The sequence below is a fragment of the Falco biarmicus genome, chromosome 9, assembly GCF_023638135.1.
Source record: "Falco biarmicus isolate bFalBia1 chromosome 9, bFalBia1.pri, whole genome shotgun sequence".
In the NCBI taxonomy this organism is placed as follows: domain Eukaryota; kingdom Metazoa; phylum Chordata; class Aves; order Falconiformes; family Falconidae; genus Falco; species Falco biarmicus.
This window is the reverse complement of record NC_079296.1, coordinates 8871074-8898588: the sequence shown is the minus strand read 5'-3', so window position 1 is coordinate 8898588 and position 27515 is coordinate 8871074. Positions and strand designations below refer to the sequence as shown.

General features: G+C 46.6%; 1 protein-coding gene across 18 annotated transcripts in view; it reads left to right on the top strand.

Annotated features, from left to right (window-relative positions):
* ZNF618 (zinc finger protein 618) overlaps positions 1-27515 on the top strand; it is a 162180-nt gene that overhangs the window by 90652 nt on the left and 44013 nt on the right. For 11 of the 18 annotated variants that reach the window (XM_056350971.1, XM_056350957.1, XM_056350960.1 and 8 more), the window contains 3 exons: positions 6414-6452; positions 20903-20986; positions 26173-26262. In XM_056350971.1, coding sequence (XP_056206946.1) covers positions 6414-6452; positions 20903-20986; positions 26173-26262 — 213 coding nt within the window. The remainder of the gene's footprint in view (positions 1-6413; positions 6453-20902; positions 20987-26172; positions 26263-27515) is intronic. The other 7 variants (XM_056350974.1, XM_056350963.1, XM_056350961.1 and 4 more) reach the window with 2 other exon arrangements.

Below are 27515 nucleotides of genomic sequence, written 5' to 3'. Positions count from 1 at the left end.
TAGTCCATCCCCATTAAGTCAGGATGGGAGCATATAAAGTCAGACACTGGCATTGCTAGACTGATGTATTTTTATGTTAAAATCAAAATGATGCTTGAACTCACCCCTCTACCCTTGCTGTCAACTGAGGTCACTTCCTAAATGTATAGTTTGTGTGACATATCTTGTGCTGAGGGGTGACTTCATTTGAATTTTCTGTAAGAGTGGCTGGTGTGATGTTGCTTAATTGGAGAAATGTGGAAGTTTTGCTCCGTGTTCTGTACTTAGCATAGCTTGTATTATTTGGAGAAATACATATCTGAAATAACAGAACAACAGGGACTTGAAACTAGCTGATGAGCCTTTGAGTGGTTTTATTTTCTTTCGCCTGAGCTGAGTGCTGAAGTCTGTGCGTTGGGCTTGTCGGAGCCTCAGCTTTAGCTCGTCAGTTGCAACCAGCAGTATCTGCATGCATGGTCGTCAATGGAACGATTGGCTGGAATGTCTAAAGGAACGTAAAGGAAGCTCCCAGGGAAAAGTTTGAAAATCCGGGAATAATGAAGGCTAATACAATATTAAATTTCAAATGTGTCAACTCTCAGAATTCAGCAAATGCAGAGCTAAAAAGTGAACAAGTGCGTCCTTAACTCGTCAGAGTTTTTCACAGTCTCATAATACATTGTTTAATTGCAAAGTTGCATATTTCCCGTGTGCTGTTGAACATCACAGAGCTTCTTCTGTATCCTTAGATACATGCAGAATTGTTTTTCAATGCTGGTGTTCCTTTCTAAATGCCAACAAAGTTCCTAAAAGTTCTTTAAATGTAATTACAAAGTAGTTTCACCCTCCAGTTTAAGAAAAAAAAGAATCCCTAAAATAATAGTCAGCAGCAGTTATTTGCTGACATGCAGAATGCTTTACTGTTGCATCACAGCGTTGCAATAATTTTGCAATAATAATTGCAGTATTTAGGTTTGGGACAAAGATTGCTTTTATTTTACTTTTCATCCCCAAGCACTATGGGATCCTTAATTCAGCTGGAATTTTAAGAGCTATATTAGTATGAGGACACGTCCTTGTGTGTGATCCAGTTGATTTGTATTTATACATTTATACATTTACTTACATTTTGATCATGGAATGAAGCTATATATTAAATGGTCTGGATGCATCAACTTACTCCTGCACAGTTGATATCCGTAGTTTTGTCATGAACTCATGACTTTTGCTTCCAAAGCCTTTTTAGTGTAGCTGTAGAAGATGGAAATTTCAAAATTTTGAATGTGGAAATTTTTAAGTAATTTTCACATCAGTGGTGGAGAAGAACAGTTTGTCTACATGAAACAGAGAATGTTTTATGTTGCTGTAAATAGGTGCATGTAGTAGTAATATTTAAAGTGCATTTGAATTACCTTAAGACAGTAAAAATCAAAGTGACATATTTATTCATGTACACTCTTCAGCAAGAAATCAAACTGAAAACTTGATGCAGCTCTAAATGCGATTCCCTCAGAAACAGAACCTGAGCTGGGGGTTAAAGCAGTCAGGAGGTGTACCTCTCTGCAGAGAAATAACGTGCCATTGAATGTGCATGTCATGTACAGTCAGGAAAAAAGAAGAAAGGATTATATGGAGGGAAAGCCCTGTGTGCTGTTATCCAGTGAGAGCTGTACGTGGAACCGTACCAGTAACAACGCTGGAAATAGCACTTAGGACTGAAAGACATTTTTGTGAAAGATGCTTTTATTGCCACGTGTATCTGAGGTTTCATAGAGGAGTGGCTGGTACTGCACTGTCATAAGAAATGTGAGATAACTTGGTGGTTACACGTACACCGAGGATGTGATCCTGGACTTGTATGTTCTCCCTGTGTATCTTCAGTCCGTGTATCAGATAAAACCCCAAGGCACTGGCAGGCCAGCTCTCCTAGGTCTGCTTGTTCTCAAAGTACTGAAAATTGAGCTCCCTTGGCGTATTACGCACAATTATCAGCTGCCAGAAACTCAGATCCTGAATCTTTTAAGCCATTCCTTTTTGGCTGGGTGAGGAAGGAGCCGTATGTCAGTGGCAGGACCTGGCATTCCCTCTTTGCCTGAGCATCAGCCGTGGTGTCGCCAAGCTCTGGGCCACCCATCAGTCACATTGCATCTGCCTTTCTCTGAAGGTCTGGCTGATCCTGGGTAAACTCAACAGCTCAGTGTCAGAGTAGAGCTAGAGCAAACTCAGGCCCCTTTTTGTTCTCTTCAGGTGTTTCTTCCAGGGCTTTTGGGGCATTCGAGCAGAAACACCTGCTATTTGTGATCTGCTGGAGGATGTGCTCCTTCCCTTTGAACAGCCCCGTTTTTTGCATTCCTGTGCAGTTCCTGTGTCACTCATGGTCCTTGGCTAGCTGATGGGTTGGTCCTGTGGATCGACAGAGCTGGTGATGCAGCAGGTTCTGCCCACGGCAGGGCAGGTAGTAATTGTGTTGATCTGGTCTGGACCTTTGGGGCAGAACAACTGAACAAACCCATGTGTCCAGCCAGCCCCACTGTTACATTCAGTGACGCTGTCTCAGTCCCCAGGGTGGGAGGTTTGGAGGACTCGAGCTGTCCTTGCTTTGAACTGGGTTATTTCTAAGCTGGTTTTTGTACATCTTGGTGGCCAGTTTAGAGCTGGGGAGCCTGGGGCTTGTGGCTTGAGGCCAGCGGGGGTAGGAGGTCAGTCACCCTCTCCACTCTTGCAGCCGGTCCTTACTTGTCAGCGGCTTGGTTTGCCCTGTGCAAAACTTAAATTTTTCTTCTTACCCTTTGAGGTGTTCAGTTCCGTATTGACGACGTCATGTTTTTCTTTATAATGATCATTTCTGGGAGAAATTTCCTAGATGGTTCTTTTTATAACTGCACCTGCCTCCTCTCTAGATCTCCATGGTAGAGAAGCTGTGTTGGAAGTGACCTGTGTTCTTTCCTTGTGTGCCTTCAGGAATGGGTGGTTTTTTATTGGAAAACAGGGCATTTTCTTAGTTTCTTGAGCTTTCCCTGTGGTGCTCAGCATTGGCTGGAGAATTTCAAGGAGCGGTTGATCTGGAAAGATCTGTAAGAGCGAAGGGTTGAGGCAGGTCTTGTTCAAGACGTGCTGGCTCACAGGGGCAAGCTCCCTCTCTGTTTTGCTCTGAAAGCCAAGAGGCAGGCATGGAAAACCCCACATAAAGGGTTCTGCAAAGAGTCAGCAACGTAGGTAAGAAATTTACTCACTACGTTTTATCAAGGAAGAAATGAAAAGGTTGCGTTCCTTCCCCTTCGCCTCCCTGAAAGGCACAAATAAAATAAAAAAGAAACCCAACAAAAAACGTTATGTTGCTGAGCTGAAAGGCTCTTTTGTGAGCTGTTGTGCAGCCCTGCAGGATCGTGGCTCCTTCCTCCTGCAGAGCTGCTGGAGTTCAGCTGGAGCAGAAAGGCTGCACATTCCTGGTGGCGATGGAAGGCTCTGTCCCAGTGATCGGCGCTGACAAACGTTACCGCTTCGCCTACATGCAACCCAGGCCTTAAAAATGTTTTGCTTACAGTGCTTTTTGTTTAGCTGTGTGGGGTTTTTCAAGTCATTAAAAGGTTTGGATTGCCTTCAGGAGTTAGTCAGCTAGAAAGTTTTGTTTTGTACGATGGGTCGTATTTGAGCAACATGAGCAGCAAAACATCTGCATGCTGATGCATCAGGAAAATTATTTCACTTTTAGATAACTCAAAAAAAATGGCTGAAATTGCTGTATTAGACTTTCAAACAGTAAATTTAAAAACCTCTGGGCTGAGGCCAAGCAAGGGAGAATTTTACCCAAAGGAGAATTCTTCAGAAAGCAAATGAAAGAAAATAGCAAGGTTCAAGTTTAACCCTCACAGGATATATCACCTCTGTCCTAATAATTGGTGGAAGTTCTCTGTTTCCAGATAAGCTTTTCTGGGCTGAATGATGATTTTGCTCAAGTTGTTTTTTTCTTTATTATTTATTTACATTATTTGGTTGCTGCATCGCCTCCCTCTGAACTGATCAGCTCTCTGTTACCTTCCCGCAGGGGTGTGCCAGCCAAGGGGCTGAGCTGCCATCATCGGAATAGATGCTGGAGGCACTAGAGCAGAGGGGTTTTCTTCAGGCGAAGTTTCTAGTTTAACCAATTGTTAAAAAACATTTCAAAGCTTTTAAAGTTTCTGATCAATACTTTCCAAGAATGGGTTCTGCTCGATTCCAAAAATACGAAAAGGAAGATGACTTGTTCAAATTGTGAATATGGAAAAATGCATTTTTCCAAAGTGCACATTTTTGGAGTCTGAGTCAGAGCAGTGCTGTGAGTGAAACGATTTTGAGGTGAGAACTTGAAAATTAATCACAAAATAACCATTCCTGAGGAGAGATGGTGTTTCTGAGCTGAAAAAAGTTGGGTTTCATTTGTATGATTATCTGCTACCGAAAAATCATAAGATTTGGGGGGGGTCCTTTGCCCTCTGTGCTCCATCCCAAGCACCCATTTTTTTTACTGTGTACATTTCCCAGTCTGCAGCAGATTTTTATAGGAGATGCAGAAAGTTACTTGAGAAAGGCAAGGAGTTAACTTGCCTATTTCCCAGCCTTCCTGCCGACCTCCCTACTCTGACTTACTTTTGCAACTTTCTCAGAAATTGGTCTTTTGTTTTAAAGCTGTAATTACTTGGTCTCAGCCCAAAGGTGATTTCAAGTGGGCTGTTAGGGGATTTTTAGGTGGCTTTTTTTAAATTATTTTAAATTCCTAAAGACTTTAGTCTGTCTTACGACTAAGAGTAACAACATTTCTTAACACAATTTGGAAAAATGGCTGCTCCTTAAACACTTGTGTGTTGCTTGATTCTTGTTAAGTTTGTCTAAAGTACTTTTTAAAGCTGTTTAAATGACAGAAAGGACCTGGTGCATGCATAGTACGTATCTTTTATGGTTTATTTATGCCGTTGTCTGTGAACACCAGGACAGCATTCTGCAGAACTCCATTGTGCCATAGCTAGCTTTTTCGTTGAGTGATAGGTGGTAATTCAAACAAGTAGCAGCTGTGGAAAAATACAGGGCTTTGACTGTCGAGCTTTTGCATATGATACTGAGGGTTTCTGATCTGGCCCCTCAGTTTATGAAGTTGTGCCAAATTAATATTGTTGCCTAGAAAAGTGATCTAATCAGGCAGGTTAATCAAGTAGAAATATACAAATTCACAAACCCACAATCATTTGTTTTTATTATTTTTAAGAAATAAGGAAATTAAATGCAAACAGTGTTCATTACTTAAGGTTGCAAATTTTAAATTCAGAAACGCTGTGACATTCTGCAGCTGTGGTTTTCAGAGCAATGCAAGCATGATTCCAAGAGACATACGGAATATTTTGAAACGTAGTTATGTTATTAGATAATGTGACATACAGTGTATGCAATTTAGGATGAATATGAAACACTTCAAAACGGCTTGGAAATCCTAATCATTTATGATCCTTGACTTGTAACACTGGGTTTTATTTTCCAGCTTGCAGCTTTGCCCATTGCAGTCATTTAGGGCTTGAACATGATCTTTGCCGTGTGCTTCTTGTGGTCCCACGTGTCACAGCGGAGGGAGCTTTTTCTCCCATCTTTTCATGTGTGCCTTCAGGAAGACCAGGATAGAACAGCCCCCTGGGGAGGGGGGATTCTCATGACCCATCTCTTGGAGAGGCTTTGCTCACCCTGCGGAGGGGAGGCACGGCAGCGGGGCAGGCTGTGCCCTCTCCCATGGGAGGCAGAGCCGGGCATGCTGTTCGCTGCATGCATTCCTGGCTTGGCGGCACTTGCCCAAAGAATGAAGCACATGAGGGATTTCAACCAGCCTTCCGTAGAAATCATGGAACTCCTTGGCGTGGCAGCTGCTGGGACGTGTCGGCCCAGCCCGTGCCCCTGCAGCCGGGGGGACACGGGGCAGCTGGAGGCCAGAGGGCTGGAGGCCGGGGCTTGGCCCGGGCAGAGCTGCAGGGGGACAGCGGGGAGGCGGCTGCTCCCAGCCCCGCTGGTGGGCCGACCCATGCCCCCCGTGCCTCTCCGAAGCCCTCGGGGGTCCCTGCAGCTCCTCAGCTTGGGCTCCCGGTGTGCAGGGGCAGGGCCGGCCCTTCCAGCCGGCCTGTTTGGGAGCCAGGCCCCTGTGACAGCTTGGGGAACCAGCCCCGCTTGTGGAGGCTCTTCAAGCCTCGGAGGTGCCGTGTTGGGCCCCACCGCCATCAAGGGCCTCAGGCCTTTCGCAGCCCGCTCCGGGCAGCTGCCGTCCAGCCGAGGTGCTGCGGGGAGGCGATGGTGGGGTGCCATGGTGGAGAAGAGCTGCGGATGGAGGAGAGCGAGGGAGCGAGGCGCCGGGGACAGCCAAGCGCAGCGGACACGGGGCAGAGTCGGCCGTCGGATCTAAGTGCAGCTCTTTCTCTTTGCAGACACTGAAGCTGCCTCAGGTGAAGGAGCCTCACAAGGCAGTAAGTACTCATGGCGCTGGGGGGGCGTAAGGGGGGCCTGGGGCCTGTGGCGTGTGCGAGCAGCGGGGCGCAGGGTGCTCCCCTCGGGGGCACGGCCAGCTTGCCCACCGCAGCCCCCCGGCATCCCTCGCCCCCCGGCGGGGGCTGGGTGGCCGAAGCGCCGGGGAGGCGGCGGGTGGCGGGCGGCTGCCGAGCCGGGCAGGAGGCCGAGGAGCCGCCGGGGCCTTTCCCCGCGGGCCGGGCGGCGGCGCGGCCGGCAGAGGGCGGCCCGAGCCGCGGAGATGGCGGCGGTGGCGGGCGGGAGCCGCCGCACAGCGCGGCCTCGGCGGGGAGAGGCGCCCGTCGGCCCCCGGGAGGGGAGCGCGGTGCCCGGGCTGGGCGGGCGCGGGGGCCTGAGGAGACGGAGGGCGGCCATGAGCAGGGCTCGCCCGCCCTGCTGCCTCAGCCCCGCAGGGAAGGCGCTGGCTGCTGGCGGCTTCTCTAGCATGATAAGTCTCAGGAAAATTTTTAAACCTTAAACATACAATCGGCGGGGGGGGAGCTCTGCCCTGATCAGGGACACTGAGTAACCTGCTGGTTCAGCACAGGCCCCTGGGCTGCCAGGGCAAGGAGGCCAAGGCGCGGGGCCTGTGCAACAGGGGGTGAGGTGGCCACAGGGGGACTTGGTGGCACCAACGGCCCCTGTGAGGGGGTGGTTGGGAGGACAGAGCTGGACAGTTGGCAGTGGCGTGAGAATGAGAGATATAGGGCACAAAGTGCAAGAGAGGTTGAGGCTGTGTTGGAGGAAAAGCCTTTCCCTGTGCTGTAGAGCAGGTTGTCCAGAGAGGTGGGCTTTGCATCCTTGGAGGTTTGCAACGCCGGCCTGGATAAAGTCCTGAGGAACCAGATCTGAGCTCAGAGCAGACCCTGCTTTGAGAAGGAGGTCAGACCAGAGACCTCCTCAGGTCTCTGCCAACCTGGTTTTTGCTGTGATCATTTTAGGTGAGAGCCACGGTTTCTGTTGGAAAGGTAAGTTACATACCATGGTGGTTTACAGAGGGCAGCTTGGAAGCACCAAACTTAGCCTGGATGGGTATAAAAATGTTAGATAAATAGAAAAGAAAAGTAATAATGAAGTACAATCATGCCACCTTTTGAAACTGCTGTTTCTTCAGTGCCATTCTGTGATAGGTAAAAAGTTGTGGTTAGCCTGGGGGAGCCTTGGCTTTCTGTCTGTAGAAGGAAGCAGGACTGACTTCACTGCAGGTGGGGGATGAAGATCCTCAGCCCTGAGCCAAAACATCTCAGTAGCAACCAGCCATCACACGGTGTATACCCACTCCTGGTGCTCACTAGAGGGGAGACAGGCTCTGCAGCTGGGCACTTTCGCATTCCGTTGACCCAGTGACATGTGGTAACCACCTCCATGCAGCGGATGCAGACTGCTTCCCAGGCTCTGCTGCCCGTCGGTGTTTCACTTATCCTGAGTCTTCCCAGGCTCATCTCGCCCTCTTGCTCTGAATTTTGACACTGGACCCTGCTGGGTTCTGGGCTGGGCGGCGAGCATCCTGGGCTTGTTATTCGGGTATTGGGGCTTGTTATTGGGGTATTGGACATAGTATCCTCTTTGCCAGAGCTTGGGAACCACCTTGTGCAAAAAAAATACTTTTTTCTGTAAGTCAGCTTCTCCTTCTTACCTGTCATGGGAGGTTTTTTGGCTGAGAAGGACAGGGCAGAGTGAGGTATGAAGAGTAAGAGGGGATGAGGGTTCATGCCTCTGCTATGTAGGCAAACCCCATGAGGTTTGAGCCACAGGATTTCTGTGGATGTAACTGCCTCTTCTCTGGTGGCTGGATCTTGGGGAGTGGGGGAGAATGGAAAGTCACAGGCAGAAGAAGTCTGGGAGAGAACAGCAACAAGCAGCTGCTCTCTGCACCAGGCTTCAGAGGAGCTGTGGTGGCGACAATGGAGATGGAGCAGGGAGCAGCAGGAGAGGCAGGGACTCCTTCCATCTTCATGCAGGGCTGTACAAATCTGGCCCCCTCCCTAGCGCAGGAACCCCTTTTTTACCTGCTACACTCATTGCTATACCGAAATAGTCTCATTTAGCTGAAAGAGCTGGAGGCAAGACCAAATCACCAAAGCAATGGAGCAGTGAAGCAGTGAGTGGTGAGCTAGGGGATGGGTAAGAAGGACCCACGGCAGCCATCCACCCCGGTGGAAGAACAAGCCAGGCATGTCACCTGTCTTACAGAGTGAATGTGAAACTGCTGGGCTGGTGCTGCTGTTTCTAATTGCAGATGGTTGTAATTTCCTCACAAAGTCATCGTCCCCTTCTCCTCCTTGCTGCTGCAATGAAATAGTTCAGCTGTCTTCTTTCCTCCCTATGCCGTCCCCTCTGGGGCTGGATTACATCCCCAGCCTACCCTGCTTGCCTCTGCGTGGCTCTTGTCCTTTTTCCACTCAATGGCTCTCTTGTTTCCCTGTCAGTCTGTTTGCTCCTCATATATTTTAGGAATTTTTTATTTATCTTTCCTTTCCTGCTATTTTTGTTTTGCTTGCTGCTCCACTGCTATTCCTCTGTGACCCGATTTGGCTGTTTACACCCTTTCTATTACAGACATCTGTATTGTTCAGATCTTCCTCTGCTATTTCTATCTCATTGGGAACCTCTAGATTCGCGGTCTCTGCAGGCATGGTTTGCTGCCTTCTTCCAAAATTTCTCAGTGTTTGAGGGATACAGCAAGATCTTTTTTCTCTCATGTGTTCCCTCTGGGGCATAGGTTGCATCCATGCTAAACTGACGTGGATGAGGAGCTCCCTTGACCAGCAGTGAGTCCTTGGCATTATTTCAAATAACTAGAACTGCAGGTTTACAAAACCTGTTCAAGTTTTCTCCATGGTGACTTTTTGGAGACGGCTGTTACTCATGGCCCCAGCGGTCACCTAAGAAGTTCTGGTGAAAGCAACCTTGTATGTCAAGTGAGGAAACATCTCAGGTGCTGCCTCTGCAGAGCACAGTGAGGGCGCCTTGGCTCGGTCCCAGGAGTAATCGAGCTTTGGTGGCAGTTCGCTGGGTTGTGCTCCCAAGGCTTGCCCTGAGAGCAGTGAGTCGTGTTTATTCTTGGGAGGCAAAGCCTGCATCTTGCCGTACTGGGTCTGAGAGCAAGTCATGCTTGGCCTGTTGGGAGGATGGGTTACTGACATGGCGCGTAAAGCTGTGTCATAACGTGTCCTTGCCTTCGGGGCTGAAGGGCTGTGGCAAGAAGAGGCTGCTGCGGGAAGAGCTGGCCTGGCGTTTTTTTTCCTGGGAAGAAGGGAGCCATGGGGCAAGCTGGGATGCAGCTGAGGCCAGTTTGCTGCCCGCTTAAAGAGGAGACAGTGGTGTTTAGACTTTCCAGCTGGGAAGACACTTTGAAGACTCCCTTGAGGAAAAACTGTTGTACTTAGTTATTTTCAGCATTTGGGGTTTTTAGTCTATAGATTGTATCCCTGGGACTCCCCCCCCCCCCTTTTTTTTTTTTTACCCATTCTTGAAGGGACACATCTGTGGTATTGAGAAGAGGATGTACTCATGGGGACATAGTTGCATGGCTTTGGGAGCTACTTTCGTAGCCTTGGCTCAGGGTCCAAGACCAGAATTCCCACATGTAGAGAGAAGAAAACAATGCAACCCACAGTGCTAATGTGTTAATAAAAAGGCTTGTCTAACTGCTACCAACTTTGACTGGCAGGGAGGAGGAAGGGGGAGAGAGAGGTTCTGAAAAAAACTTTCTGTTAGATATTTTTTCCTAGGCAGGGGTGGCCAGTTTGACATCTAGGTCACTGACTGTTCCTATAGAAGAGTCTGGCAGTCTTTTCTGAGGTGCTTGTATGCCTCTGTGGTTTGCTCCAGACTTTTGGAAGTCCTCGGGAAGAAGGTGTTTGGGCTAGATCTGCACCATCATTCTCCATGGAAATTCCAGTCATGTTTAGGGGAGTTAAATACTTTGCAAAACAGTCTCCCTCCTGCTGCTCACATACCACAGGAAATTCTTGGCAGCCTGACAGATAGCTAAATAAAACCACTGGCAAGCAGGGGCCCACAAGCCCTGCACCAGCAGGGACAGCATGCCAGAGACCCGGCTGTGGGAAGCATCACCTCTGATGTGAACAGGTATTGTGCTGGGTCACGAAGCAGGTTGCATTCAGTGGGTTACATTCAGTGCACATGTCACAGTTTGTGGACAGTAGTTGTAAGAGGTAGGCTGGCACCAGTGTCGGATCAGCACTACACATGGAAGTGCCTATACTTCGGAGGTATGGTTGCGTTAGGACGAAAACCCAGGATGGTCTCGGTGCTGACAGCTTGTTGCTGGGCTCAGCCCCGGGAGGTAGGGTATGAGGCTCCAGCAGCATAGCCCTGGTCTCCAGAGCGTGGTAGCCTTTGTGGTTTCCAGGTCTGTAATTCTGCTACAGATCAGGGCTTGTAATATTCAGGCTGTTGGATTTTAGTATTATTCTTTTCTGTGGGAAAGGGAATCTTCTGTACAAGAACATCTCCAAAATAACCGTAACTGACTTGAAGAGCTCGAAGTCAGACTGTGAGTTTTATGGTTGCCCATGAAATCTTAATTGATCTGGGAGTGCATAAGCACCTAAGCTTTTGTCTACATGCTCACTACTGCTTTTTCTAACAGTGTCTCTCTACCTCTTTGGACCAACCTAGGACAAAATTAAGGTTGCTCTGGCAACTGTTAATATGGCACTTGCCTAATTTCAGCATACCAGTGGCCTTCTAATACCTGTTTTCAAAATACCAAATGTTAACTAATACAGTCAATAGTGCTACGAGTCTAGAGCACTTGTAAGCCTTTTGCCTGGATGAGCCTCGGATCATTTTACAGGGGAGTTTGGTATTCTGCAGGCAGGCAGGGAAGCAGCAGGACAGAAAGAAAGTGACTTGCCAGAGGCAACCGGCGGGCGAGTGGCAAAGGAAGAAAGCGCAAGTCTCTGGGCTTGCAGCCCAGTCGCTGTCTGCAGGGCACAGCCGTAATGCTGTTGGATTGCATTTCTGTGCCCTGTGAAAGACAGCAGAAAACAAATGCACAGAGAAATGGGAAGGGAAGAACTGCTAAAAGCTGAGGGTTTCTTAAAAGTATATCTGGTGTTAATGTCACATATGTCTGGTTAGCTATTTGAGACTTAATAGGTGTTCCTCTTCTCAGGGGGCAAGTCGTGAGCCTGATGGAGCCGTGCTAATAAATATTGTGGGGAAGAGTCTTACCATTTCTAGAATCTTTAAATAAAATTCTGTTAAAAGTGGGAGGAATTAGGAAGAAGATGTTTTGGGAGCCTTGAATTCTACTCCAGTGTGTCAGTGAGGTTGGCTGAGTTCAGAGGAGCTTGCTGATAGTGTGGTTTGCTCTGTTCTTTTGCCCTGGTAGCAGGTTTTTTGAGGACCACGGCAAACAAGTTGTAGTTTAAAGGCAGGTAGTGCTCACAGGTAGTACTAGCCATGAATGAATGAAGTTTACTCTGTTAGACTGTTAGCCTGCCACCAGCCAGTTATTCTGCGATGTGCAGGAAGACAACATGGAAAAACAGTTCCATAAAACAAGCCAGTTCAAATGCTCCGCTTGCTTTCATTCCTAGCGGTGTTGCAGTTTGTTACTATGGCAATTCAGTGACATTCGCTGGAGGTTGGAAGATTACTAGTGGCTGTTTTCTGGTAGATCCCATTCTTTCTGTCTCCATCTCATGCTTTTGGGTATACGTAATTCTGTTCAAGAGGCAAAGCTGGATTTTGTGCTGTTTCTCAAAAGCAGATCCCTGTGCTCCTGCTACCAGCAGGTTACTCCTACACAACTCTTCAGCGGACTCCACTATTTGGGAGCCCAGCACACAAATCCAGTTTGTAAGCCCAGTCCATCCTTTGCCCAGCAGCACCTGACAGCGTCCTTCACTCATGCCTTAAATTCTATCATAAATGGGAGCAGCTTTCATAATACATTCACGCTTGCTGTGGCCAGCCCCAAAGATTGAGAGCTCCTAGGCCAGATCCTAAAAAATCCCAAGACTGATCCCAATTAATTGCAACCTGGTTTTATTTTGTGTCTGTTGGCCTTTCTGTTGTGTCGCAACCCGTTTTTCCTGTTTGCAAATAATTTTTGAAATTTAGTATTACCATCTCATGGGTGATGATATTTACCAGGTATTTCAGACCACCCTGTTGTGTATCAGGTTGCAGGAGGGGCAAAAAGCGGTCGTTGGATATTGTGCGATTAATGCTATGTCACCCACACACACTCCAATGAGCAGCTCTTCACAGATTGTCATAGTGTGAAGTTTTTCCAGAGTGGGTGGGAAGTTCTGGTACTAAAGAGAGTGTGTCCTACCTGAATCTCTTCTGGAAGGAGGCAGAAGTCTCTCCATGTTGTCCTTTGAAGGGGACAGACTAGTGACAGTATTTACTGGGAAAAAATGGATTTCCAGAGACCTTAATGGTTTTGTGACAGGACATTGGGGAGTAAGGTACATGGGAACTGGCAGAACCAAGGACAAGCAGCAGCCCCGCTGTGCCTGAGGCCAGCAGCAGTACAGGTGGGAGTGAGGCTACATCCAAGCTGTGGTCATCAGCATCATAGCCCTACCCAGGCTGGAGCCCCCTGCCTCCCCCCAGTCAGGAGCACCCCATGGAGCAGGAGTCAGCGGCTGCTGGCAGAGCACAGCTGTGGCAGGAGCAGCCGTGGAATTGAGCCAAGGGACAGTGACTCTCCTGCCCTGCGCGGTGGCAGCAGAAGGCAAGCCTGTAGCCTCCTTCTTGTCTCCCACAGAGGAGGTGGTTTTCAGCTGTGCTTTAGTGAGGGAAGAAAAACTGCTTCCCTGTGGTCAGGTAAATGTGGTGTGTGCTGGGGTCAGGAGTGGGTCTTCCTGGAGGAGCTGCCTGAGTTAGGGGCCCTGCTGTGAGAAGTGTTGGAAGGACTGTGCAAGAGAGTGGCTCACAGCCTGCTGCGGGGTGCTGCCCTGAGTTAACTGGAATTCATCAGACTGTATGTGAGGGTAGCAAGTGTCTGTTCATAAGGAGTAGCTGCAGATTGCCCCTGAAACTAGAGTTCATGACTTCGAACTGAGGTTTGAATGCACTTCCCCTTCTAGTCATCTCAAGAGAACTCCTTCCCCTTGCACAAGGGCAAGGTAAAAATTACTGGATTAAATTGGTGATTATCCCTGACAAAAATTTGGGCTGGCATTGATAGCTGTGAGCTTGCAAGAATTTTAAGAGTACATGTGGGCTCCAAAAAGTTAAATTGCTTCATAGATAGAACATCCTCAACGTTGTTTTTCTAATGCGTCCTTCAGGAATTTACTGTGCAGACTGTTCCTCAGCCTCTCAGACGTGAGGTCTTTCCTAGTGCTTTCCCTGCTAGCCCCAGGTGGGACGTTCTGCCTGTAGCCAATCTTAATTCCTCTTTGCTGCAATTAAACTGAAGTCCTTTCTTTCCCTCTATGCCCAGGCTTGATCACCCTTCCCAGTTTATATCAACTTTTTAATGTATTATATGTTGCTTCCCCTTGTTGAAGTGAGTTGTGTTACTGCATTGGGTGTACAAAGTTTGTGTCATTGAAGGTTTACATAGCTACTTCTTACAAGGGCCTGTAGTGATAGGACAAGGGGGAATGGCTTTAAACTGAAAGAGGTCGGATTTAGGTTAGATACAAGGAAGAAAATCTTTACTATGAAGGTGGTGAGACACTGGCACAGGGGGATGCCCCATCCCTGGAAGTGTTCAGGGCCAGGTTGGATGGAGCTTGGATTAACCTGGTGTAGTGGAAGGTGTCCCTGCCCATGGAAGGGGAGGTGGAACTAGATGATCTTTAAGGCCCCTTCCAACCCAAACCATTCTGTGGTTCTATGATACTGGTATCCTACACAGATATGTCTTCCAGGAAAGATGGGGCGCAGCTGGTGATACAAAGAGTTCTTGAGCTCTTTTAATACAGTCCAGGCTTTAGCATCCTCTCTGGCTCAAAACTGGCCTTCAGGAAGAGACTGAGAAATGGATGGACTGTGCTGTCCTCTTGAGTGACAGATTGCTGTAGTACAGACAAAAATCATACTGCAAATTACAGTTATAAAATGCTGACAAGCGTTTCAACTCTGAGGCTACCAGTTCTACCATTGCAGTGTAGGGAAGGAAAAACCAGCTGGCATGTTTTCCTTGTGCTTTGTCACACAGGAGCAAATACCAAGGAAGGCAGTGTCACAGAGTTAAAAATATCTGCTTTTAAGGATAGATATTCTTCTAATACAAGGGTTACCATAATGATCTTCAGAAGAGGTGCTGCAGTCCCAACTTCTGTGTTACTAGCTGAGTGTCATCACCATCCCTGGTTCAGAGCTTGACTCCAGGCTTGGGCTTTGCCATAGCCTAGGGGGGAAGCACATGTCTCTGGTACAGCAGAGCTGGCTGCCAGTGGATGTTGTCTACCTTGACCTTGGGAGGCTTTTGGTGCTCTGTCCCATAACGCCCTCACAGGTAAGCTCGGGCAGTGGGTTAGGTGAGCGGCAGCGAGGCGGGCTGAGAGCTGGCTGAAGGGCAGAGCTCGGAGGGCTGTGAGCGGCGGCGCAGAGCCTGGCTGGAGGCCTGCAGCTCGCGGGGTTCCCAGCGGTCAGTGCTGGGTCCTGTCCTGTTCGGCTCATTCATCAGTGACCTGGGTGAAGGGACAGCGCGCGGCCTCGGCAAGTTCGCTGATGAAACAGAACTGGGAGGAGCGGCTGGTCCCCCCGAGGCTGCGCTGCCGTTCAGCCAGACCCGGACAGGCTGGAGGGTCGGCGCAGGGAACCTAATGCGGTTCAGCGAAGGCAAGTGCAGGGTCCTGCCCCTGGGGAGGGGCAGCCCCACACCCCAGCACAGCCTGGGGCTGGTCTGCTGGGGGGCAGCTCTGCGGGGAAGGACCCGGGAGCGCCGGTGCAGCATGTTGCCCGTGGGCCAGCAGTGTGCCCTCGTGGCCGAGAAGGCCAGTGGGATCCTGGTGCATGAGGAGGAGCGCGGCCAGCAGGTGGAGGGAGGTGATCTCTCCCTCTGCTCAGCCCTGGTGGGGCTGCATCTGGAGTGCTGGGTCCGGTTCTGGGCTCCCCAGGTCAAGAGAGACAGGGAGCTACTGGGGGGGTCCAGCGGAGGCTACGAGGATGATGAGGGGACTGGAGCATCTCCCTGACGAGGAAGGGCTGAGAGCGCTGGCCTGTTTAGCCTGGAGGAGGGAAGGCTGAGAGGGATCTTATCCATGTCTACAAGCATCTTAAGGGCAAGTGTCCAGAGGACGGGACCAGGCTCTTTTCAGCGGTGCCCAGCGACAGGACAGGGGGCAACAGGCACAAACTGCAACACAGGGATTTCCATCTGAGGAAAAAATTCTTTATATTGAGGGTGACCGAGCACTGGCACAGGCTGCCCAGAGGCTGTGGGGTCTCCTTCTCTGGGGACATTCAGACCCCACCTGGATGTGACTCTGTGCAGCCTGCTCGAGGAGAACCTGCTTCAGCGGGGGGTTGGACTAGGTGGCCTCCAGAGGTCCCTTCCAGCCCTGACATTTCTGTGATTCTGTGACATTGCCAACCTGTTCAGCTCTCTCATGATGAAGCTTTCACATTGGGGCATAGTTTTTTAGTGGGGACCTTACGATGTCTGAGACATTTCTCTTTGCCAGATCTTCAGTCTGTCTTACTAAGTACCTAAATGTAGCAAAGCATTTATGTGTCAATGCAAGATATGTTTTAGTTTGTGATTACACCCTGACTTCTGGTAGCTGTTTGAAATTCTCATCAGAGGCACATCTTTTAAAAATTAAATGTAACTGTGCTGTCATCTGTGAGCCTTTATTTTCTCCTTCCTCATCCATAGTAGTATCATACTTGCTTATTGTTTGCTAGATTACGTGTGCATGCTGGCCTAAGACAGGACAGTTGGTGGTAGGGGGGGCACTAACTTTCATCTGGGTCTGAGGATGTTACAGGCTGCAAACAGAATTACTTTTTTTCCAGTTTCTTAGCCACGTGCATTCAAGCCCATCACCTGTGTACAGGACAGCATCCATGAGGCGTGTGTGTCCACTGTGTGACATTATTTAGTTCCAAGGAGAAAAAAATAAAATTGCAGTATTTTTTTTCCAAAATGGAATACATAGTAAATATTTCACAACCCCATAAATAAAAAATGATTGGCCTGATCTTTTAAAAACATATTTCCCTTTGGGCTCTGACTAAGCATGAGAAAGTTCAGCCTAAGAGGGAATTTATTTGAAAAAGCAGTGAAAGGTTAGAAGCAAGGATGTGGGCTGGAATATGCCTTGCAAACGTTGACTGTGGAGGCATAGTGCTAATGTCTTGCATGTGCAAAAACATTTTGAGGGTTGTGAATTTAAACCATGAAATTAATATGTTCAAAATTAAGGTTTTCTTGCCCAGACCTTACGCATACAGGATATGGTGATTTTAATGTTCTGACTAGTGATGGGAAGATACGTAAGTGGTTTGCTGGTGTTAATTTAAGGTTAAGGAAGAACCGTTAGCATCTCCATTTCTTGATTAACTTTAAATATTCAAATTTGCAACCTTAATGTTTCCTTAAAGTAAATTTTAGCTTTTGATTTCCTTTTACTTCTTGGGGGGTACCAGAGCAAAAAATGGAAAGTTCCACTGTTGTGCTTGGTAAAACTTATTAATGCCTTGCACAATTAAAAGCCTCATGTAAATGATGCATGTATGCGTGCACACCCACGTACACATGCCAAAGTGAACAGTTAGTCATTTACAACTTTGTGATTAATTTTTCCAATGTTCTTATTTAATAATTCTCCTGCTCCTTGGGGAGAGCTATAAAAATGGATTTTATTTTTCTAATGTGCTTGCATTTTAAGTAGGTAAAGTCTCTTTAGATTCCCATTTGCCTAACAAGGAGATGAATATGTTCATCTTCAAATTTAAATGACCAGTGGGCTGAGACCAAGAATGATAAATTTCAGTGCAGGAAGAAGACATTAAGAAAATAATAAGGAATTTAGTTCTGGGATCTACAGTGTGAAGAAATTTTGACCTTAAAGCCTGAGACGTGTTCGTTCAGTCCTGTAGTTGTTGCCTTTCACAAAAGCGTATTTCTTCGCAGCTCTGGGGCTGGGATCATTCATTCCTCCCTGGAACGAGAGTTTTTCAGCAAGGTGCAGTACTGTCCATTGCACCTTAGCACAGGTTACTCCTGTCTTGCTCCTACGTCCTCCTTTTCTGAGTACATTGCAGGACTGAAATGGGAGAGAGTTTATCACTGCAGTTTCTCAGGTTTTCTGTAACATGGGAGGCTCACTTCCCTTTGCCTTTCTCTGCTGCTGTCTGCTAGTTCTGAACCAGTGCCTTCACATTACAGTACCCAGCATCTTTTTTGAGGATGGATGAAACAAGTAGCAATTGGATCTGTTTCTTAACAGGGTAAATTTGAAGTTGCTCTTCTGGCATAACTGTCATACTAAGGATTCTTTTTGGATGTTCTCACTTTGGGTATCCTATTGGGTATCTTGCCTTATAACCACATAAGATGAACTCAGGAGCATGACACACATGCAGTCATGCTGGAGTTTTTGATGTTTGTGCAAGTCCTGCAGTTCGTAGCTCTGAAGAGAACCAATTTCTCTGTATGTAGTTTTAATCTAAGGTTTTAGAAAAGTAGGCTTTCAGGTTGTCTAGAAATCTATGATCTTCACATGACCTTGTACAGAAAATGGCTGATACACTCATAAAAATTAAATTTCTGCCCCTTTCCCAGATACTGACCAAATAGACCCTATTTACAGAAATCTGGATGTTAATACTTCACAACAAATCTCTTACAGAGTTCCTAGGCAGCAAAATTGATGGAGAAATACATTTATTCTAATAAAAAAAGAATAAGAATGTTAGTAACCCCAGACTATTCTGATCATCTGTCAGTATGTTGTGAAAATGCCAGGAGAGCTTTACTGAAGATAGAAATACATCCCTCCGACATTCATTAAGAAGGGGTACACTTTCCATCTTGCAACACGGTTTGAAATTCATCAACAGAAAAGGTGTACAAACAGCAATGCCATTAACTATTCCAAATTCTTCTTTCAGCCCAAACTGTTGTCTGTTGAGCTGCTTGTTGGCATTTCAACAATGTTGAACCTCAACAGCACGCAAAAACCCAAAACATTTTAAGTATTTAAGTTCTCAGTATTTTCACGTCTAAGGATATTCATAACCGGGAAAGGCAGAGCAATGCAAGGATTACCTTCTTAAGACCTCTTCCTTTCAACCTAAGCGAAAAGGTTGGAGTTCTTGATTATCTTGGGTGACTGTAGAGAGGAGGGTTCTGCATTCTTCCTAGCTTATTTTAATTTGATTTATTCTTTACAACGTTTTATGGAGCTAGGATCTCTTCTTCAGTGCTGCTCAGCCATTTAACTATCACTTTTCCTTTCAACTTTGGAAATGAGGCAGTGATACTCCATGTGAATTCCCATCTGGAAATCACAGTAAGAACAAAATTTCTAGTCATGGACAAATGAGTAGGAAAAAGTCAAGATGAGGTTTGCTTTTCCTTTATGAACCTCTTAGTGCTACATCATTTAATCTAAACAGTTGTAAAGTAGATAAGTAGTCTGTTCCCAGCCAAACCGTTTTGATTCCAAAAGGAGGTTAAAATAAAACGGCCTTTATTGTGTGTTGTGCATAACTCCACAGTGTAGGCTGAATTGAATTTTTTACTTAAGGTGGAGATTCAGCATTCTTATTGATTCTATAGATAAATCTTCCTGCATCAGCAAGTTAGGTATGTACAAGTACACCTGGGCTTTTTTCATTATGCAGTGTTAAGACTGTTCATTGGCAAATTGCTGGTAGTAGCACCCTAACACACTCTTCTCAACATTCTCTATCTTACACTTAGTTACAATTTGAATAAAAAAAAACCCAACACTGCCCTGTAGTGACACCAGAATGAAGAAGTATGAAACTAGATCTGCTGTTGTTAATTGTATTGTCTGGTGCGTCTGAATTCTCTCATGGAGTCTGAATAGACTGGTTCATAATACTGATTTTGGGGGTAATTGTAAAACGCTATAATATTTTTGCTTTGAATTGCTGATACTTGCTGTCTGTTTGGATTCAACTTTGACATACTTTTAACTGTGGGAGAAGGAAATCCATTCATGTGTAACATCCTGAGAACGCCTGGGAAGTCTTTTCTCTCTCAATATCCAGTGAGTAGTACCCAAAACACCTTTTCGTGAAAATGTTTTTAAAAAACCTTACAGTATGAGACCATCGGTCTATTACGAACAAGGGGGCTGTCTTTCAGAAATTAGTTCAGGATATTCCCCTCTGTATGGAAGTTCCTGCTAGTCTGGCATCAGGTTTCTGAACCTGGAGGGATTACATACAGCCCTGGATGGTCTGCATTTCTATCTCCATTGTGCTGATGCATTCAGCTGACACATGGTTTGGATGAAGTATCACAGAATTCATAGAATTCACTGGCTGCCTACTTTGAAAGCAGCTTAAAAAAATGCAGTAAGGTGAAATCAGTCCTGTAGCTACTGAATGCATCTGTAACAGCTCTTCTCAGGAGCTGGAACTAAGCTTTGAAATGCTTCAGCAAGAAACCAGACACAAGCCTGTGGCTCCATGCCCTCTCACCTGTCGTTTAGCCCCTTGGCAGCTTGAAGGTGAGCTAACATCTTGCACCATTTTGGGGGAATTTCAAGGGATTTGGCCCTTCTGCGTGAGGGTTTTGGATTACCTTTTTCTTGGCTTGGTAGTTTGCAGCCTGAGGGACCCCCCTTTGCGGAGCATGGGAAGCACCGTGCTAGGTTAAGCCAGCGTGTTCCTAGATGTCTCCTGTGTTCCTGACAAAGGCCAAATGTTTGTGGGAAGGAAGTAAATGATCATGAAATGAGTGATCTTGGAATAGTTTGCCCACAGGGAAAGTTTTTTCCTTAGGAGCTGGCTTGTGCCTTTGTGTGTGAGGGTTTCTGTCCTTTCCAAATTTCTGGATTTTATTATTATTTAATCCTTGCTAATGTAACTCTGGATACTTTAATCCTCTTAAGGGGTTGCTGCTGACTTTGGGCTCAGTCCTGCTCCCTTTTCAAGGAATTTTGCTATTAGGCACCTTGAAGTTGAGCTCTGAAGTAGATTGCAACTGATTTTACTGGCAACTTTATACTTGGCTGTAAAATGCAGTTGTAAAGCTCCTAACTTCTGTGCAAGAACACAGTTTGAGTGAGGAGTAGATGAAGGTCTACAGGCACTGAGCTCTGTGTCTGCAAACTTGCATTCTGCCTCTCCCCACTGTCAGTCCAGAATCTAGAAGGAAGCGCTGAAAGATGCCAAAGGGTTAGGTCAAAGGAATTGTCCGTGAACCTGCGCGGGGAATATCCTGCTAGCTTAGGAAGCCATAAATATGTTCCTTTCCATCTAGGTGCCCCTCTGTCTGCGGAAAGGGAGAAGAAGCCTCTCTCCAGAGCTGTCTTTGTGCTGCCCTGGGTGGAATCCACAGAAACAAGTGAGGGTTCCAGATGTTTTTTCTCCCTGCTGTGTTGTAAAAAGCAGTAGCTGCACTTTGGGTCTTCTTCTGGGGAGGCTGCTCAGGTAGTCTGCGCTCAGGGCACAAACTGGGAAGGTTTTTCCCGGTGGCAAGCATGCAGCACAGATCTCAGAAAATGCCAGCCTTTCCTGTTTCTTTGCATCAGGTGGTTTAGTCGTGGTGGCTTTGGCTCTTACTGAAGAATATTTGAGTTGCTCATGGTTCCTTTCAGTGAGGCAGACATCCCAGGAAAGCCGATGCTTTTTCCAACCATTCACCAGCTCCGGCCCTCTGTGTTTATCACCAGCAGGACTTGTAATGAACGAATCCAGCATCTGCCAGCAGATTCTCAGGAAACAGTTAAGGAATGTGAAACTGAGCATCAGAGCATCTCGTGGACTCTCCTGTGATCCACTGGCTGTGACTGCAAGGACAATGCTGATATGTTGTCACATAAGCCTCACCCAGAAAGCCTGTTTAGGGGGAGAAACATCACAACCTCAAATAGTGCAATGACAGATAAATGTATTGCAGAGGGCTTAACTGTAAGAAATCCAGCCCCCCTCCCCTTTCAGAGATGCTGCTGGACTTTATGAACTGTTTGAGAAACCTTGTTTCCCAAGGTAAGCCAGGAATGTGGGATTCCTGGAGTTTGGTGCTTCCTTTGCCATTTTCAAACCTTCTGGTGTAAAGGTGCCACCCTTGCCATGGAGCAGGACAAGTAGCGCTGTCCAGGCTGCCTTCTCTTCTTTTTTAATTTTGCTGCTTTTTTTCTTGACTGGGACCTGGAACATTGCTTTATTTTAGAATAATTCAGGCTGTTGCAATCTATTTACATTCAGCAGTTTTGCCCTTCCAGGTATGGAAGCTGTCCCTACTAGACAGCTGTTTCTGCAGTACTCTGTAAGAGTAGGATCACTTAGGATTCAAGAGTATCTGCAAAGTGCCTTGTTGCCGTGAGAGCTCCTCTTCTATCAAGTAGCTTTTGTAGCTTCTTCCATTTGAAAGGTCAGTATGAATTCTGGGTCAGGTGAAAATCAGTCTTCGCCTTGCAGAAGTCCTTAAGGAGCTCCTGCAGCCTGCTATGTGGAGACCCCATCATTCTGGACCCTTAACAGGATGTGCTGTCGTCATTGCAGGGGTGTCATCTGGATGTTGTATGTAACTGTTTCCAGTTTGGGTTTCTGTGATGCTGTGCAGAGCTCTTAGAGCCCAGTGGAAACGAGTTTGCACACAGTTTTTGTGGTCTTGGATTCCTGCACTGAGGAGGGTGGGTTAAGTGATCTGTATTTTTAGCTTGTGATACAGAAGTTCTGACCTTTCAACAAATTTCTGATTGCTGTCATTCCCTTCCTGTGTTCCTAGAGCAAAATCCACCGAGGCCCTGGGCCAAGTGCCCTAAGGAGAGAAGCCTCTTCTTCTGCCTGCCACTGTTGGGCATGTGCTCTCTGCCCTCCCTCTTTCCTGCCAAAATGAAATACCTAATTTATTCTCTGCTGAATATTTGAAACGAAGCAACAAAAAAAAAAATTCTCAACATATTTAATACAACATCTGGGAAGAAAGATGACCTGGCTGATCATCCCTAGGGCAGGGTATTTAAGCAGCCACGAGTCATTGCTGAACACAGGCCGCACGACAGGAGCCAGCTGGCAGCAGCCCCTGGAGACAGGCAGAAAAGAGCAGCACGTTCCCTGTCTTTTACTAGAGGTGCACTTGCGAGAAGAGTGGTCAAAAATGCTTTCATGTCCCATGGAGTTATTGCTTGGGGTACTTGAAAAACCTGCCTGTTTGACATATCTCAGTATATCCGTCCTTTATACCTGAGGAACTGCCTTGTAACAAGGCTGTTGCTTGCCTGTTTTTCTAGTAAGATGTGATGCTGTATTGTGGTACATGTATTTCACAAGGTTAAATGTGGGCTGACAAAGTATATAAAGCCATTACTCCTTAGACCCCTTTCTGGAATCACTACTTGCCTTGGAAAGACTCAAGAGCATGAAGGAGGCATGATAGTTGCTGGAGTTCAGTTGTTAACTATGAAACTCTAGGTTTGCAGCAGTGTAATATGGTGATTGCTCAGCTTGCAGCAAGGATGCCTTCTGCAGGACTGTTGCCTGAACACCAGAAAGGGTCAGCACTGTACCTCTGTGCTGGCGGGCTAATTAGTATCTTTCCCTGTATTTTTCCTAAAGTCCTGATAGTGCCTGTTGGTATGATTTTGCTTTTGGTGGAGCTGCACTGCATCGATGTCTACCTGGTGACAGGAGAGAGCTTGAATCTGAGCAAACTTGCTTAAGTAGCGTTTCTTTGGCTATGTCTGGTACCATCTCTTCAGAGGTTTAGGTGTGGGGGTTTCAGTATGGGCTTGCAGGCACACCTGAGCACTTGGAGTCTTTTTGTAGCTCTTCCCATTGAAAGCTCTGTTACGCATATTGGGTGCAGTGCCCCAGCTGGAGTCTACGTTGGTATAGTAGTTACAACCCCAAACAGGAAAAGTAGTAGTCTACAGGCTAATTTTGCTCAGTGAACTTCTTGCTAAGAAAGCTTTCACTGCTGGGAACAGCACTGCAAGTATTTGGTGGCTGTCAGCAAAGACAGCTTTATTGGGTAAGAAGGAAGAAGTCTGGCACTCGGGTGCAGCCGTGGAAGAGTGACCGCTGTTCACAGAGGGTGAAGCTTAGGTGCACATGGGCGGTCTTCTGATAACTTTCTGAATTCTCTCTAAACCTCCTTGTCTCTGAGACCTAGTACCATTTGCTGGGTGTTATTTAAAGAGTTGAGGAAGAGATTAGTACCAATACTAGCTGGAACAAATTCTTACTTCTCATAATGGCTTGTTTTGCTATAATCTCTGGAGGTCATTCTTCCTTAGGGAAAGCAGTCCCCTAACAAAACAAGCAAACCCCTATTCTCTTGGGGTGTGCTGTTGTACTTCTTAGCGTGTTTTTATTTTCCCACCACCACCTAGGGAAGGAAGCGGTTATACCCAGCGTGTGCTACTCAGGTCTCCTGTTGACAGTGAGATCCCCACAATCTTTCCTAAGTTACAGTGACTACAACTAGCTGTGGCTGATTGAGTCTGTGAAATGGTGTGCCTCTAGCATCTAGTTTTATTCTGTTCTAACAAGTCTTACTTATTTTGCACTTTTCTTCCCAACTAAGGCCATAATAGTTTTCTTCCTCCAAATGGAGGTATTGGAAGTGCTTGGCATTTGGTACTCCTTTGAAGAATTAGTCTTCAGTTCATCTACTGCATGGCTCATTACACTTCAAAAAGGAGGTTGATTTCTTGTCTTGGGGACTCCAGCAATGTGGGACTGATTACTGATGACATGTTATGATTTTTTTCTGCCAATAATTGACTTATTTTTTTTGCAACAGATACAGAGATATTTCATAGCAATCATTAGATTCTCTTTGTTGTTGGAAAGAGTCTAGGGTAGGTTGAGATCCTCAGCGCTGTTGTCTGACCACAGGAGACTGCATAAGATTATATAATGGGACATAGCTAAATGTGACCTACCAGTACTTTTATCACTTGAATGTTCTTGCAGTCCTGTTTTGCTTCTCCTCCTCCTCTTCCTTAAGCAGTGCACTGTTTGAAGCAGTGAATCCTTTTCATCTCTGTATATATACCTGAGCTCTGTCTCACTTTTTCAGCCTAGACTTTTAAAAATCCTTTAGGTCTAGCTTAGCATTACTGTGCTCTGATTAAGATACAAATATTTTTTGGTAGCAGGGATAAATTTCCAGTGCCCAGCTGTTTAACATCTTTTATATTTGGCATTTTTCTCTTATAGATCACCATAGCTTCTACTTTCATTCTGCCAAACAGAATAAAAGGCGGAAAGTGATTCTTCATTTAGTGTTGAAACCCCATGTGCTGATGGACTGCAGTAGTGAACCCAAGTGAGCGATTAGACTGTACCAATGCATACTAGCTTAAAATATTTATTTAAAAAATAAAATTATTAAGAAGTAAAAGAACAGCTTACTTAATATGCATACTCTGGTGTGTTTGAACACTGTATGGAAGAGGTAAAAACAAGGCTTTACCTTTGCTAATTGTATGGATTCATGAAAACAAACAACTGAGCTACCGCAGGGGAGCTTACTGAGTGGCAGCTCATCTGTGGAGCCACAGTAGCTGGTGTGTACACTCCTAGCTTGGTTCTGTTGTGAAGTAAAACACATCAGTTTCAAGACCCTTTGTGGCTACACAAGCTGGTGTGTTTTACTTCATTTGCAGTGGGCTAGTAGCATGCAACCCATCAGCTACTGTGGTCGGCTGACAAGTACAGCAGCGCTGCAAGTTGCAGTGGGGTGACTAAGGATGTCAGTCTGTACCCCAAGGGGTATGTCAGACATCAGAAGATGGAAAAACCTCACCAAGGTGACGAGTGAAGTTTTCCTCTTACACTGATGTGATAGCTGAGCCAAACACATTCATTGTCACCAGTCAGACCAAAATTAATTTATACGCATCTTGAGCTTTTTTGCATGTCTGTCTTCCCCACACGGCTGTGGTGAAGGGGGTCTGTTGTTGCTGGGATGATGGGAGGGGGTCTAGGGTACAAATGTATATGAAACAGTCCTCCTGTTCATTGAGCACCTTCCTGTCCTGTGTGTTTTGGATTGTTGGTTCTCTTTGGTTTTGTTTGTTGTAATGTGCCCATACAGGATCTTGAATGCAGTTAGTAATCAGTTAGCAGCCACAGTGAGAACCATGAGCTTGTAGGCACGTCCAGTCCATGTTGTGGTTGGCATATTAAGACTTTGACTTCTGACAGCTCGTATGTTGACTCTGCATTTAGCTCTGCCAGTTTGTCCCCATTCTGACCAGTACTTACCTACCGTAGCCCTGAACTTCCAAAGGAGATTTCAGCAGGGCTGAAGCTGCTCTGCATCTTCATTGCTGTGAGATCTTCCGGAGAGCAGAGCTGCCTGAATAGGAAATAACAGATCAGAGTGCGCCCCAAGCCATATAGCACGGGGCACAGGGGGGACATTATGAAGCAGTGGCTGTCTGTGTGCCTTAGAGATTTGACAGAGCATGTGGGATGAGTGTCTCTGCATGGGGGAGTCTGATTGAGCAGCGTTGTCTGGAGTGTTTGCCTTTTACCTCAAAGTTTCTAAAGTGGCCTGTTTTCTTCTTCCTACAGACAATTTTAGGTACACGTGTGACATTTGTGGGAAAAAATATAAATATTATAGCTGCTTCCAAGAGCACAGAGATCTACATGCCGTGGATGGTGAGTACTGTTTTGGCACTCAGACACCCAAACTAGCAGGAGAAGTCGTTGGGGAAGGCAAAACGTGGTTCTGCAGGACCGTGTGGCCCATGACGTACAGGGCATTGTACAGCATGGCTTGCTTGCCTTTGTCAGTGGAGGCAGAGTCCACAGGCACTGCAGGAAGAACTTTGCTTGATTCTTTTTGCGTGCATCAGAGTAACACCCTCTGGTGGGACCTCTGGTCCTTGCAGTCCTGTCTGCAGGTTTATGGTTAGGATGGATATGCTAGAACTGAGTGCCTCAAGGTAAATTTTCGGCCTGGCTACTTGCTGGGCAAGAGTGAGTTGCCTTTTGGTTTCTGACTGCCCAGGTTTGTTCCCAACATGCTCTGCTGTGAGAAACCACATTTCAGAGTTGAGAAATGTTTTGTCCTTGGTAATCACTGTGGTAGTGAATTGATGCAGTTGTCAGTGAACCTCACAGGCCAATTTCTCCTCTGTGAGTGTAGATGCGGCCTAGGCTGGTGACACTCAGGCAGAAGCAGACATCCTTCTCCAGAAGCAGTGTTTCTTTTTTCTCTACTGGGGGAAACAGAAGCAACAATATAATGTCTTTGGCTTACCCCTGCTTATTGAGCATCTAAAGCCCCTTGACTCGGAGCCCACAGATACTCCAGGTCCTCGCTGTGTATGCTAAAACCTGTCGGTACTGCTCCTCACTTGTCCAAGGAGGGAGCCCTGAGAGTTTTTGAAAGAGGCTGCTTGGAAAGAAGAAGTGGCTGAACCGTCTCTAGAGAAGCAAGTGGTTTTCCACAATATGTGCTGTCCATAAAAATTTCTGGTTTTAACTGAAACGTGTGACCATCTGAATATGCTCTACAAACAGCCAGTGTTCTCTTGCAGTGCACCACTGCAAACTCCCTCCCATGGGGAGCCAAAATTAAATTACTGGGACCAAAGTCACTGTGAGACGGATGTGTCTGCTTCTGTCAGAAATGTATCTTCTTAGCTATGGACCAGGGAGCTCTGCCTAGGGTTACAAGAGGGCTGTGGTAACCGCTTCCACTTGTGTTTTGCAAGGACACTTTGTCTCAGTTCCACCAAAGGGCTGGTTGTGTTGTAGCAAACACAAGGGTGAGGCAGCTGTGCATCTGAACTTCAGGTGGGGCTGTGTCAGTGTCAGAACAAAGGCCTTGAGAATCATATTAGGGCTGGGCATGCTCAAATAGTTCCTGTGTGGATGCTACTGGGAAGAGGAGGGACTGGGGCACA